The sequence below is a fragment of the Aquarana catesbeiana genome, linkage group LG05 (assembly GCF_042186555.1).
Source record: "Aquarana catesbeiana isolate 2022-GZ linkage group LG05, ASM4218655v1, whole genome shotgun sequence".
Classification (NCBI taxonomy): domain Eukaryota; kingdom Metazoa; phylum Chordata; class Amphibia; order Anura; family Ranidae; genus Aquarana; species Aquarana catesbeiana.
Window position 1 is genome coordinate 111,790,407 of NC_133328.1, and position 15,785 is coordinate 111,806,191.

The 15,785-nt window shown below is 40.7% G+C and overlaps 1 protein-coding gene across 7 annotated transcripts in view; it reads right to left on the reverse strand.

Moving 5' to 3' along the window:
• Window positions 1-1,205: 1,205 nt before the first annotated feature.
• The window catches only part of HDAC9 (histone deacetylase 9), an 872,451-nt gene continuing 857,871 nt past the window's right edge, over window positions 1,206-15,785 (reverse strand). For all 7 annotated transcript variants that reach the window (XM_073630072.1, XM_073630070.1, XM_073630071.1 and 4 more), the window contains one exon: window positions 1,206-4,435. In XM_073630072.1, the coding sequence (XP_073486173.1) occupies window positions 4,247-4,435 (189 nt within the window). In that variant the 3' untranslated portion in view covers window positions 1,206-4,246. The remainder of the gene's footprint in view (window positions 4,436-15,785) is intronic.

Below are 15,785 nucleotides of genomic sequence, written 5' to 3' on the forward strand. Positions count from 1 at the left end.
CTCCCATAGACTTTTAAAGGGTGTTCCGCGGCTTTCGAATTTGCCACGAATACCCCAAATTGTTCGCTGTTCGGCAAACTGGCAAACAGCCGATGTTCAACTCGCACATGAGTTCGACTCGAACTCGAAGCTCATCCCTATTCAGGAGGAGTGGGTTGGGGTTGTTTAATGGATTTGGATAGGAAAAGTACAGTTTTTTTTAAGAGTCCCATACACATAGGCTTTCAAATGGTATAAAACTAGTAATCAAACCCTCTTAGCCTTCTTTTTCATCATTTAACACATGCTGAATGACTGGGGACAGATCTTTACATATATATATGGCAAGTAAGAAATGCATACATACAGTATATAACATTAATAAATTATGGTAGATAGAGAAGAAGAATTTAGTGGGACTTTAAATGAGGGTACGCCATGTTAAGAGAAAATGACAACATAAAAATAAAATTACAGTACATGGTTTATTTATTACAATCTAGAATACATATCAGGTATTTTGTATCAAATAGATAGGTAGTCACCAGACTTACACTAAATATGCTGCTCATAGCTTGCAATACAAATAAAAAGTAGACATGGCAAATATACATGGTATAATAAATCGATTGAAAGACGAATGTAATAAAAACAAGTGACTGTTGGCATCTAGTGTGAACTCTACGTGTTTGCTGGCATTACAGCCATTCATCAGGAGTGTTATGAAGTAGTATACTAAGAAAGAAAGAACAGGGGTTAATGATAATGCCCTTAGAATAAGGGAGAAAAGGGGAATTATGTTCCAACAAGGTGGAGATGGATTGGGATACTTACTAACAGCCTCAAGGCCAAGTCCGGTATCAGCCAAGGAAGGCAGGGGTATAAGGCATGATGTCTCCCCCGGGTTTGAAGTATTAGTAAGTATCCCAATCCATCTCCACCTTGTTGGGACATAATTCCCCTTTTTCTCCTTTATTCTAAGGGCATTATCATTAACCCCTGTTCTTTCTTTCTCAGTATACTACTTCATAACACTCCTGATGAATGGCTGTAATGCCAAGAAATGCGTAGAGTGCCACTAGATGCCAACTGTCACTTGTTTTTATTACATTCATCTTTCAATCAATTTATTATACCATGTATATTTGCCATGTCTAGTTTTTATTTGTATTGCATGCTATGAGCAGCATATTTAGTGTAAGTCCGGTGACTACCTATCTATTTGATACAAAATACCTGATATGTATTCTAGATTGTAATAAATAAACATGGCATACCCTCATTTAAAGTCCCACTAAATTCCTCTTCTCTATCCACCAAATCAGGGATGGAGGCCGCCATGTGTTTCATATAATGTGTGTGTCAAGTCACGTCCATTTAATGTATATTAATAAATTATGTAAAAGTCAGTTATTTCAACAAAATATACATGTATTCATTATTAAGTATGTATTTTAAAAGATGTTTATTACAAATGTTGTTCGTTCTATATTCTTGAATGGTGCTTACATTGACCTCCACTGCTTTTGATTTCTATTTTTTTCCTACATTTTCTGTCTTCTTTACATATGATGGTAGAATTTTCCATAACAAAACAGAATTTAGATTGTTTCATGTAGATGGGGTCTGAGGTTTCTGTTATGCTGCCCAAGTTTCAAAATAAGCCAATCAGAATGATCTTATGTCTAGAAATAATAGCAGATGTTCACCCATGTGTGTTGATTAAATGATGGCCTTCTGAAGATGTGATAATTAAGTACCAATCTATTTTCCCTGCAGGTTAACAGTCTAAAAAAAATTAAATCCCTGCAACATGTTATATACATTCACAAATATAGATGTTCCATGCCTTGATAGATTTGAATATATTTGACATGCAATTTACATTTAATATATATATATATATATATATATATATATATATATGTGTGTATTATCCCTTGTGCAGATTGTCACAAAAAGTGGCTGGTGTTTAGCAACAGAGACTTTTCTGTGTATGTGAAAATGCCGTAAAAAGACCCTGTCACCAGATTAGAGAAAATCTAAAAGAAAAGCCCAGAAAAATCAACACTGCACATAATCATTTTAAATGCTCACTTACAGTGTACGTTTTTGGCAGAGTGATTGAGTGACAACTTAAGTTTGATGGGGCTGGGACTGATGACATCATATCATAGATGGTGGCACCCAGCAGCAGCCTCGGGTACATTTGGATGTCTATACAAGAGAGGCTTTTACAGGTAAATAACATGGTCTGGCAACAGGGTCTTATTAAACCATAATATACCAATCGAAATGAGAGAGAGAATCTAAATATACTGGTGAATCATCACTTTTCATTTGTAAAGGTACAAGCTCCAAAGCCATATCTTTAACTAACTCACTTCATTTCACTCCTTATTGAGATGCTGACCTGGAAGAGGGCACAGGACAGGAAGCAAGAATCATCATGATAGCCTTGAAGGCTACACTTTTAAAATTTAGGTCTGTAATAGTAGATTAACTGGCTGTTGGTTTACTAACGACAAATAGACTGTTTGCAGACAAAAGACACTTTGCATGGGTACTTTCCCTTAACTTAGTGAATGAGGTGATGTTCATCACTTTCAATATTCAATCATGTGCAAGCAACAATGCAGATTTTTTAAATTAATTTTCCTTGTATGCAATTGGGGATTCTTTGCTACGTGAATTTTCACCACATTCACTTAGCTAGGAGAACATTTCTTTTGCAAAGTTAAGCCTATTTGCCTTAATAAATGAACCTCAGTGTGGATGGCCTCATCAGTTTCCTGTAAAGGCCAAGTTCAACCAAAACCTGAATCCCATGCTCACTTCTTCTAGCTCATATGGACTCTAGTAACCAAATGATAGACTATTCAATTCACTGTTTTCCACTCAAAAATAATATAATTTTAGAGATCAATTGCCTAACATCTTTTTATCTCTTTAGAGTCACCCACCCTTCGTATTATAACTTGTGACTGTTATTTGCTTCAAAAAAATTTTAAATTACCCTATTGTCTTAATGAAAAAGCTGCTTCCTGCCCTTTCAGTTCAAGGGTCTAGACTGGTATAGCTGAGTAACAGCCATACCTTTAATCAAAGTCCTCACATAGATTTGTACAGGAGAGGAAGAGCATGAGACTTTCTAACCAATTACTGATTGCTGATAACTGAGCACTAGGTGTAACTCTGCGGTTTATTAGACTTTACAGGCATATTTTGGACCCTACACAACTACTGTAACAGGAAAGTGGGATAAGACTAAAAAAAGCAGGTTGTTTAATGCAATTTCTATCTGACTGCATATCTATGTGTGACTTTAGCAGGGCTTTAAGGTCTCAGTTATCCTTTATCTGTAAATAAGTAAAAAATAATAAATACAAATTTTGAGAAAATAAGAATAAAGAAAAAAAAACGGAAAACCAATATGAAGTATCTAATTTAATAAACTCGCATTAGAGGTGTGAGTCATTAGGAATTGTCCATCCACATTTTCCTAAAATAACAGGATTGAAAGCATTAAAAATAACCAGTGCTTTAACTGGCTCAATTATGAAATGATTTGATAGAATTAAATGGTGGCTGTCTCCTATTTGTCAGTTGTGATATTGTGGATAGTAGCCTGTCTATGGTTCCTATTGTAGCAACTCAATATATGGATAGAAGAATGTATGCAACCAATTATATTTCTATAATGCTGCTGATTATAAAATAAACTGCCGTTTATACAGCTCCTAAGAAAGGATTACATATGAAGTTAAGCCTTGCACTGAGGTCTTGTAGTTCTTAGTCTGATCAAAGTTAAACCCAAGACCTGATGAAATACTATATAAAGACTTTATAACTTTGAAATCATGGTGTGTCTCTAAAATGTGGTGAAGTGATCATTCCTTGTCAAAGTCACAGCTGCTGCGACCATCATCTTTTCTTTCAAATGCGATTTTGAAATTTGCATTTCTGATGTGATCTGAAATGCTGAACGTGGGAAGTCCAAACCATCAACAATAAAACTATAAATACCCATAAGTGCACCTGTTGATATTTTGGCAAAAGCCTTCAATGATAGCAGTGATTTATGAGTATGTGAATGTACGGCTTCTGATTTATCAGCCATGTTGGCTGTCACAATGCCGACATAACCTCAAAATATCCAGCCAAAAGAGAGGGAGGATGAATGTTCAGCTACTGGAGATATTCTAAGCATTTAAATCTGTTGATCCTACAAGAACAGTGAATTTATCCTGCCTATTAAATTAGGTCTTCAGGGAGTCCTACCAGTCTCATAGACATGCTTGACAGGCTGGTCTGCAGTAGGCTGAGGTAACGATGAAGCAGCAGGGGAAGACTGGGTTCTGGACACAGGCCGATGTTTTTCTAATCCTGCCATGCCAACTGTATCCATCTGAGCCTGGTAGACTTGAAATTGGTTGATACGCTGATGGTCCGAGAACTGTAGTTGCCAAGAAAACAGCACAGCAGAAAGAAACATGAGAGGGGATCAAGTAAAAGACACTGAGAGAAACATGTCAACAAATTAAGTTCATTAGGTCAGGCCTGTTATAAACGGTGTAAAAAAAAAATCAGAGCCTCAGTCAATAAATTCATTCAACAGATGTTTTTACACTGACACAAGAGAGTCATTGGGCCTGTGGAATACTAGGTGATTGCAGGAAGCCTGTCAGTTCTCACAGTCTGAGGAAAGCCTTTCCCTGGCCTATATTACCAAAAATATATAAATCTTAGAAATAACTAAAACTAAGTATACAAATACAAGAGGTAAAATCAACAAATTACTTTTTTTTTCTTTGTTTTCTTTCACAAATACTAATAAAAATGACTTACAGAAATCTGGCTTTAAAGTGGATAGTATGATATTACAAGACATATAGCCATATACACTGTAGAAAAAACAAGATTAATTGACAGGTGAAGAATTAGTGTTAATCTGTGATTTCCTAGAAACACAGCTGTCATTTGGACAGCTACTGTATGAATCCTAAGTGATTTTTATTTTATATTCCACCTTTTGATATAAATGTTAAATTGAAAATAAACTGTAAAAGCTAGTATTAGATTCCAATAAGAAGCTGTGCGAACTCTGCTGTAATTTGGTTTTCGTGACTAACTAGGCATGTAATGTGCAACATTGAAAATACCCTTTGTAAGTTAACCTACAATTTCAAGTTAGGGGCAAAGCAGCTGAACCAGGAGACACTATTGAAAGAAATGTCTATCGGGCAATTTGGAAAAAAAGTATCCTATTTCTCTGAATCCATTACGCGTGATTTCCAACCTGCAAATCGGGAACACCCGAATTTGCAGGGTGTTCAGCGGGTGTTTACCCCGTTGAACACCCTGCAATACACTGGGCGCTGGACAGTGCATTCTGTGCCCTGATGGGGCAAAGCTTTGCCCCATCATGGCACAGTAAAAGCTGGTTGTTAAGGCGCGGGGCCAGGAAGCCAGGCGCAGTCTCCTTAATGACCTATGAGTTATCAGCTGTCAATGGGCTTCCCCTCTGACAGCTGAATAAAAGGGGAGGGGGGTTTGGTATAGATTTTGCAGGGGACCCCACCTATTTTTTTTTTAATTTTGGCATGAAGTAGTCCTTAAAATTCATACCAGACATGTTTTTTTTTTTACTTTTTTTTTACCGGCATTTTTTTTTTCTTTTTTACTCAGCTGTAAGCAGGGAAGCCCATTGACAGCTGATGACTCACCAGTTGTTAAAGACCCCGCGGCCCAGCTTCCCAGCCCCGCTCCTTAACAACCAGCCTTTACTGCACTTTGTTCTATGCATGCTACAAATGCTCCACATTACAGGCAAACAAAGGGGACTCCCCAGGCACTATATTTAAAGGAATTTTTAGTTTTTATTGTTGCACTTTAACCGGTTCCCGACCATGTCACGCATATATACTGCAGCACAATGGCTCTCCTGGGCAAAATCCTGAACGGGTACGTCCTACCCTTTTTCGGCCACCAGAGGGAGCACATGCCCTCTGCACAGCGGGGACCCAATGCGCGTTGCCGATTGGGCACGATCGCCATTGGCCACGCGCGATTGCGTGCTTGAGTGCCAGCACGGGGATTTGTGTGTGTAAACACACAAATCCCTGTGCTGTCAAAGGAGAGGAACTATAACATTTGTTTTTTCTTAGTAGGAAAAATTATATGTCTGCTCTTCTAGTCAATCCTATCTCCATATAGTTAGAACACATTGAGGGAACACACAATTAACCCCTTGATCGCCCCTAGTGTTAACCCCTTCCCTGCCAGTGACATTTACACAGTAATCAGTGCATTTTAGTCCCAAAAAATTGTCAGAAGTCTCAGATCTGTCCGTCACAATGTCGCAGTACCACTAAAAATTGCATATCACTGCCATTACTAGTAATATTAAAATGTCATAAAAATGTCATAGAAATGCCATAAATCTTTCCCATAGTTTGCAGACGCTATAACTTTTGTGCAAACCAATCAATATTATTATTATGCAGAATTTATTCTTATTGTGATATTTTTTACCAAAAATATGTAGAAGAATATATATTGGCCTAAACTGATGAAGAAATTTGTTATTTTTTTGTTAAAAATGTGGGGATATTTATTATAGCAAATTGTGAAAAATATTGTTTTTTTTCAAAATTGTCGCTCTTTTTTTGTTTATAGCGCAAAAAATAAAAACCGCAGAGGTGATCAAATACCACCAAAAGAAAGCTCTATTTGTGGAGAAAAAAACCTGCAAATTTAGTTTGGGTACAGCGTCGCATGACCACGCATTTGTCAGTTAAAGCGACTCAGTGCCAAATTGTAAAAAGTGCTCTAGTCAGGAAGGGGGTAAAATCTTCACGGGGCTGAAGTGGTCAAGCATCATTAACCACTTACCACCCGCCATAAAGCAGAATGACGGCAGCAAAGTGGTTGTGATATCCTGACTGGACGTCATATTTTTTTTAATAATCAAAATTTTATTCATTTATATAATACATAATACATTAACATTCATTCAACGTACTATACCCCTACTTCAACCCGATAAATCCAACAACAAAACACTAATTACCCCATGTATCCCATTTAACCATGGTAAAAAAAAAAAAAACAAAACACACAATTTTCCTCTTTACTAAAATCTCCATCCACCCCCATCCTTATATTACTCCAACTCTCTTCCCCAACCTACAAATGTGATTAACAATATATTAACAATAACTTATACGTGACTTCCCCGAACCATACCACAAAAAAAAGGGAGAGAAAAAAAAAAAAAAAAAAAATTCTCAAAACGTGTATTCATATTTATTTAACATTAGTGATTTCCCCCTTATTCTAATTTATATCGTGTATACTACCTCACCCCCCTGAAATTCATAATTGCATAATTTGTGCATATGTGAGAGAGAAAGAGAAAAAAAAAAAACACACAATCTTCCTCTTTACTAAAATCTCCATCCACCCCCATCCTTATATTACTCCAACTCCCTTCCCCAACCTACAAATGTGATTAACAATATATTAACAATAACTTATACGTGACTTCCCCGAACCATACCACAAAAAAAGGGAGAAAAAAAAAAAAATTCTCAAAACGTGTATTCATATTTATTTCACATTAGTGATTTCCCCCTTATTCTAATTTATATCGTGTATACTACCTCACCCCCCTGAAATTCATAATTGCATAATTTGTGCATAAAAGAGAAAAAAAAAAAAAAGAGTTTTTCCCTTTCCCTCTCCCCCCTCTCCCCCTCCCCTTCCCTTCCCCTCCCTAATCTTCTGTGCTTCTTCCCCCCTCATCTTTAATATTACTTTACTCAACTCCTCCCCCAATATCCAAACGTGCTGAATTAAATTTATAAAGTAAGTTTCCCCTTCATTCAATACGTGTCTTAAATCACTATAAACAATAAATTGTGCCTTCTTCCTTCCCCCCTTTCTGTATATTATTTTACCTCTACTCTTCCCCCCGATGTGCAGACCTAATGGACTAATTATACAGTGAAATCCCCCTTCTTCTGAATCGTATTCTAAATCATTATAATCATTATAATTCCTATTTAACAAAAAAAAAAAAAAAAAAAAAAAAAAAACACCCCACCCCTACCCCACATCACCCTCACCACTCAGTGTTAATTAGGGGAATCAGGGTGAATGGAGGACATAAAAAAAAACAAAAACAAAAAAAAAAACAAAAAACCCCCTTGGAAAAAATGGGACCATATATCCATACATTATCTTACCCCCCACCCCCTTTACTTAATTGGCATTGGAGAAGTCATGTTACTGTTTAACTCTTTCTTTCTGGGCTTATCTTATTTCTTAATGACTATACCATTTCTACTTCCATTATCCATTATTATTTCCCTCTTCCATTATCTCCCTGGCGCATTGTTCCCATTTTGCCCATATAGTTTCAAATTTCTTTTTTTGGTTTTTGACCACATGAACCCACCTCACCGCTTCCTTTATTATGTTAACCTCGTTTCTCCACTCCATGACTGACGGGCTCCGATCCTGCCTCCAGTACTTCGGGATCAGTTTTTTTGCTGCGTTTAATAAATGTGGGGTTATGCTTTCCCTATACTTTTTGACAGATCCAGGGTTCCCATGGAACAAATATTGTATGGGCCCGAATTCCACGGAGTCCATTGTTAGTTTCTCAATCCATGGGGCCACTGATTCCCAAAATGATTTAATTATTGGGCATGTCCACCAAAGGTGGAGAAATGTTCCCCTCTGTCCACACCCCCTCCAACATCTATCGCTAGATGCTGGGTAGATTTGTGCTAGCTTTACTGGTGTCCTATACCATCTCGCCAAGAACTTGTATGCCATCTCTTGCACTTTTGAACTTATAGATGTTGTGAATGTTAACGATATCGCTCTATTAATTTGTTTATCTGTCCATACTTGGCCTAGCTCCCTCTCCCACTCTTTTACAAAGTATAGGGGTGTCCTTTCTTGTTCCCTTAAAATCATTCTATACATTCGAGATAGCATATGTCCAGATTCTGAAGTCTGTACACACTGCCTCTCAAATGTTGTGAGTGAGCTCATGGGTCTTAATGGTTTACATTTCTTGAGAAAACTCTTCATTTGATGATGTTTCCATTCTGCCATTCGTATCTTACCGAATTTCATGACCATTTCTGTCAGTGATAGAAGGGTTCCATTGGGAGCAAACTTGCCACATCTAGTATTCCCATCCTGGCCCCATGCCCCCGACTACCCGTCTCCTCCCCCGGGGGGAACCAAGGAAATCCCTCCAGAGGAGCCAGAGGGGAGGTCTGGGGGGCATATCTACCCTTACCATTCACTCTATCCCATACTTCCAATGAATTCAGGGTCATCGGTGATGTCCATTGTGACAACCCCCTCAATGACCCTTGGATCCATGGTGCTCCTGCCAGATTTCTCCCTGCCATTGACATTTCTGCCTGTACCCATGGTTTCCTCTTTAAGTCCTGGCACCAGTCTACTATTCTTACTAGAGTCATGGCCTTATAGTAGGAAGATATATCCGGGAGTCCTAAGCCTCTCTCACCTCTGCTTCTTTTTAAAAAGGTGTCAGAATAGCAGGATGGGTGTGTGTGTGTGTGAGTAAGTGAGTGCTCCTCCCCCCCTCCACGATCCCGGGCTAATGGACAATCATCCGGCCGACAGCTGAGAGGCTGCACACATGAGAGAGCTCACCTCGCGAGCCGCGTGTCTTCAGCTGTCTTAGTGCAGTAAGGATATGCTGGTACTTGAGAAGGAAAGACAACGGATCCCTTGGCTGTTCTACCCACTGGCTGTCCCGTCTGCTCAGCTCACTGGCTGTTCCATCTGCTCTACCCACTGGCTGTTCCATCTGCTCTACCTACTGGCTGTTCCATCTGCCCTATCCAGCGGCTGTTCCATCTGCTTTACCCACTGGCTGCTCCACCTGCTCTATCCACATCGGTGTCTAGCTGTACAGGAGAGTGATTACATCCCAGAGCTTCTCTAATAACGGATGGATGCTAGCAAGGTAAAGCAAACTTGATAAAAGCTGGGACCTGTATAAGCTGAAAAAGCAGAGTACGGGGGAGAGGGCTTCACTTGTTTTGCTAGCTGGGTTACCTACCTGTGAGCCTCTCCGTATAACAGGACAGCCACACACTGACATTTTCCCTAATAGCAAACGGGTGGACAGCTGAGGTGGGGAGAGAAAAGGAAATTGCCACTGCTGCACTTCATCATCTTACCTCACCCAGACAAACTACACAGTGTAAAAGAAAAGGAAAAAAAAAGCGGTGTAAGAGAGAGAGGTCTCTGGTAGGCTGTATGCCGGTTCACAGCCCTTCCATACAGTAAAGCAAAGACATACTGGCATTCCCCAGAAGACAGATGGGAGGCTAGTTGGAGTGGGAGAGTGAGAGAGGTAGTGAGAAGAGCGGCTACTCTAACGGGCTGCATCCCCTCCCCCACCCCCCCAACTACCTGCTCTGTTCTATTTGAGTGGAGTGTGAAGAGGGAAAAAGGAGAAGGGAAGAGAAAGAAAATTTTTTTTTTTTTAAATGACAACATGCAGACAAGCAGCTTTGCAACCAACAGCAGGGAGAGGCAGAAAATCGATAGAAGGCATTAAAGCGTACCTATCCCCCCGCATACCTGAGCAAATAGGAAGGTCGGATGCAAAGAAACGAAGCGGAGGTAATATCATGGGCGGTGTAGAAATAACAGAACGAGAGTCCCGGGTAAAGCAGACAAGTACCCAGATGACACAAATGACAAATGACAGTGTCATAGTAAACGGCAAGAGATCCCCTACAGCAGGGAGAGGGAGGAAGACCCCAGAGCCAAGCCCCCCCGGAAGTGATGGGACCCCCAAGGTAGTTGGGGCTAAGAACAAGGGCCAACATATACTTGATAATGGACATCAACCAGGGGGCATACAAAGCCCACTAGTAGAAAGCCGGGATACTATGACGCAATGGGAAGATAGCAGGTGGTCACTAGAAGAGGTACAGCCCATAGACACAGAGACCATGACTGGAAGAGGAGGAGAAGACCCAAGCCCCGATATGGACCAAAGCACCAGACAGGAACATATAGAAATAACAAGGTGGGACATGGGAGTAAGCGGGGCTCCACATGGACATGAGCATGACCAGGAAAACGTTCAGGATGGCAAGGGGAACCCACAGGGGCAGAATGGACCAAATGTAGAACCAGAAAGGGACATCTGGGAGTTGTTGAAGGCCCTCCCCACCAAAAATGACATCCAGCAATTAATAAAGGCAGTTGAACAATCATGTATGCAAGCTGTGGCAAGTTTAAAAGAGGACGTCAGGGATCTGGGATACAGAGTAGAAGGGGTAGAAAAAGAACAAGAAACCATCACACAGGCAGTGGTTGATGTACAAGAGTCCATGAAAAAATATGAAGAGATATTAAATTCATACAGAGATCAGCTGGATGAGTACGAGAATAAGGACAGGCGACAAAATATACGTATAAAAGGATTAAAGGAGTCAATTACAGCGACAGAATTAGCCCCAGCAGTGCAAAAAATTTTTGGACAGATTCTGGGGGATCAAGCTCCAAGAATTATTGAAATAGATCGGGCTCATCGGGTCCCTTTCCAGAACACAAAAGCTGACACACCCAGAGATGTAATTTGTAAAATTCACAAATACACTGTGAAAGAAAACATAATGAAGACAGCTCGTAACATTTCCACAATTACATTTGAAGGCTCAAACATAGCACTGTATCCAGATATCTCAAAAAGAACTCTTTTTAAACGAGGGTCGGTCCGCCCACTGCTAGAAACCCTACGAAAGGCCGAGATTAAATACCGGTGGGGGTTCCCCTTTAGCCTAACAGCTTCTAGGGACGGGAAAACTGCAACCCTGCGAACAAAGGATGATTTAAATTCATTTATAGAGAAATTAGACCTCCCAAAGGTGGACTTTACGGACTGGAGAATAAGCTCTTCAAGGCCCCCCCTGCAACGAACAGAAAAGTGGCAGGAGGTACCGGCAAGGGTTAACAGGGGTGGAGCCCAAAGAAGGACTTAGAGGACTTTTTCTTCCCCCTTTTTTTTTTTTTTTTTCTGGGGAAGAGTTCCACAGGGTGAAGCCCGGGAGGAGGGGGGATTAGAGAGGGGGACTTGAGGGAAAATGAGGACCTTGTGTAGGTCAATAGGTCAACCCCAATTAAAGGGGAGAGTAATCCTGCGGAATGCAGGGAAGGGGGGTAGCATGCGCATGGGAGGTGTTGATATGCGCAGGCTCCCCGCCCGATTTTTAGAAATACCCCTAAAGAGAGGTTTTTTGAATGGGGGAAGAGTATGTAAGGGTTATGTCTATAACATAAATGTGATGTACTTTTTTCTTTTTTGTTATGTTATGCATAAGTATGTGTTTAATGGGGTACTGAATGTTGGGAATGGGGAGGTAACAGGGGGGGTGGGAGTGGCAGAGGGGAAGACAGAGATTAAGGGCAAGGGAGCAGGGGGTTCCTGGGATAAAAGGAAATGACAGCAATACTGAAAATACTTTCATATAATGTGAGGGGGCTGAGCTCACCAAATAAGAGAGGGAGACTGTGGGTGGAGTTGCAACACCTGGGAGCTGATGTGATTCTCTTGCAGGAGACCCACTTCGGAGGCGGCTCAATTCCAGGTCTGCCCCAGAATATACTGAAACAATAGTATCATGCGGTATCCCCAGTAGCAAGAGCAAGAGGGGTCTCAATTGCATTTAAGAAATCATGCCCCTGGATATTGGAGAACGAACAATGCGACCCAGAAGGTCGGTATTTGTTTGTAAAAGGAGTAATACAGGGGAGGCGATATACCTTTGCTTCGATATATGCACCCAATGAAGGGACTGTTAACTTTTTGCTTAAGATGTTTAAAAAACTGGAAGAATTTAAGGAGGGATGTGTAGTGGTTGGAGGAGACTTCAATATGGTGCTAGATCCAAGCACAGACACATCCACGGGTAGATCCGCTCTATCTTTTGGAGCCATAAAACGAGTTAAACAAATCCTATGTGCACAACATCTTGTGGACAGCTGGCGAGCTCTACATCCAGGGACCAGGGACTTTAGTTACTACTCTAAAACACATGATATGTACTCACGGCTGGACCTTTTTCTGGTGGATCAATACTATCTGGGAAATGTTAACACAAGTACAATCGAACCAATAACTATATCCGACCACGCCCCAATAATTCTGACCATCAGACCAACTCAAATGGCTCGTTCAGAACGAACATGGCAGCTGAACGAGTCATTGCTAGATAAGGAGGAAACAGTAGAGAATTTAAGCATTAAGATAAAGGAATATTTTGAAATTAATAAAACAGCAGGAATGTCAGAGCAAGTGGTGTGGGAAGCCCATAAGGCGGTTGTAAGAGGGGAGCTAATCGCCATTGGTGCACACAAGAAAAAGGAAGGTAAAAGAGAGATAGACGAACTACTAGAGAAAATTAAGGCTCTAGAGATAAAGCATAAGGAAAATCTCAACCAAACAGATGGTAGGTGATTGGAAAGTTTACGAGTAGAACTTTCACAATGCCTAGAATATAGAGCAAAGAGTAAGATCAGGTTTTTTGCTAACAGAGCATACGAACAAGGAGACAAATGTGGAAAGCTGTTAGCAAAACAACTTAAAAAACAACAGGATTCTAGACACGTGCATAGCTTATTAGTGCAAGGCAAAAAGATACTGGACACAAAAGCTATAGCTAAAGAATTTGGTAAATTTTATGAAGCACTATATAACATCGCTAAAACTGAACCATCTGAGGGAGGGGAAAGTGAGGAACAAAGGAGGAATGAGATAGATGAATACATGGAGAGCGCTGTCATGCCTACAATACCTAAAGAGATATTCGAGGATATGGAGCGTCCAATCACGGTTGAAGAATTGAGCAGAGCGATAGCAGACCTACCCTCCGGGAAAAGTCCAGGGCCAGATGGGCTGACAAACGCATATTATAAGAAATTTCTCCCAGTTCTGGTAAAACCACTTTGCAGTTATTTTAACTCTATTAATGCTGCAAACCCACTCTCTCCAGAAGCATTACTGGCATATATAACGGTATTACCAAAAGAGGGAAAAGATCCCCAGGTGTGTGCTAACTATAGGCCTATCTCTCTGCTCAATTCCGATATAAAACTGCTGGCAAAAATCTTGGCCTCGAGACTTCGGGAATACGTAGGTGATCTGGTACATCCAGATCAAACAGGGTTTATAAAAGGACGGGAAGCCAGGGACAACACCATCCGCGCTCTCCATGTATTGTATTGGATGCAAAATGGTCCGGATAGGGCCCCAGGTATCACTCTGTCGATGGATGCCGAAAAGGCTTTCGACAGAGTGAACTGGGGCTTTATGAGAGCAGTATTGGGTAGGATAGGTCTGGGGGGGAAAATGCTAGGATGGATCATGTCACTATACGGGAAACCAAGAGGAAGAATTAAGGTCAATGGGACAGTATCCGAATGCTTTAACATACAAAACGGTACTAGGCAAGGGTGCCCACTGTCCCCTTTGATATTTGCGATAGTGATGGAACCATTTCTACGCAGAGTTAGAAAGAACGAGGAGATAGTGGGGACTAGGGATGAGCCGAACACCCCCCGGTTCGTTTCGCACCAGAACCCGCGAACGGACCGAAAGTTCGCACGAACGTTAGAACCCCATTGACGTCTATGGGACTCGAACGTTCGAAATCAAAAGTGCTCATTTTAAAGGCTAATTTGCATGGTATTGTCCTAAAAAGGGTTTGGGGACCCGGGTCCTACCCCAGGGGACATGTATCAATGCAAAAAAAACTTTTAAAAACGGCCGTTTTTTCGGGAGCAGTGATTTTAATGATGCTTAAAGTAAAAAAAAAAAAGTGAAATATTCCTTTAAATATCGTACCTGGGGGGTGTCTATAGTATGCCTGTAAAGTGACGCGTGTTTCCCATGTTTAGAACAGTCCCTGCACCAAATGTCATTTTTAAAGGAAAAAATCTAATTTAAAACTGCTTGCGGGTTTAATGTCATGTCGGGTCATGGCAATATGGATGAAAATCAGTGAGACAAACGGCATGGGTACCCCCCAGTCCATTACCAGGCCCTTTGGGTCTTGTATGGATATTAAGGGGAACCCCGCACCCAAATTAAAATAAGGAAAGGTGTGGGGCCACCAGGCCCTATATACTCTGAACAGCAGTATACAGGCGGTGCAAACAAGACAGGGACTGTAGGTTTGTTGTTAAGTAGAATCTGTTTGTAATTTTGAACATTTTTAACGTGTTTAGCTCCAGCCAAAAAATCTTTTCTAAGCTTTTTGGAAAACATAGGGAAGGGTTATCACCCCTGTGACATTTGTTTTGCTGTCTTTCCTCCTCTTCAGAAGATTTCACCTCACTTTTTTGTCCCAATGAAAAATGTTTTTTGAAAATTTGGGTTTTTTTGTGGAACAAGGATTGGAAAGCATCAGTGGAAAGGAGAAATTGTTTTCCCATATTAACTCCTTCAGGAGAGAATTTCCCTTCCTAGGGGTAGATTTCATCTCACTTCCTGTTGTCTCCTTCCGTTTGCAAGTAGGAGTCGTTTGTAAGTTAGATGTTTGAAAGTAGGGTCCTGCCCTATATACTCAGCAGAAATTTGGGCCTTAGGTGTTGCTGTGGCCACAACACTGTAAGCCCTCACAGGGCCCTGCTGTGAAATATTAGATCAAGAATTGTAATTACATGCCCCTGTTGAACAGGAGCTGAAAAATTAGGCCTTAGGCACTGGTGCTGGTGCCACAACACTGCAACCCCTC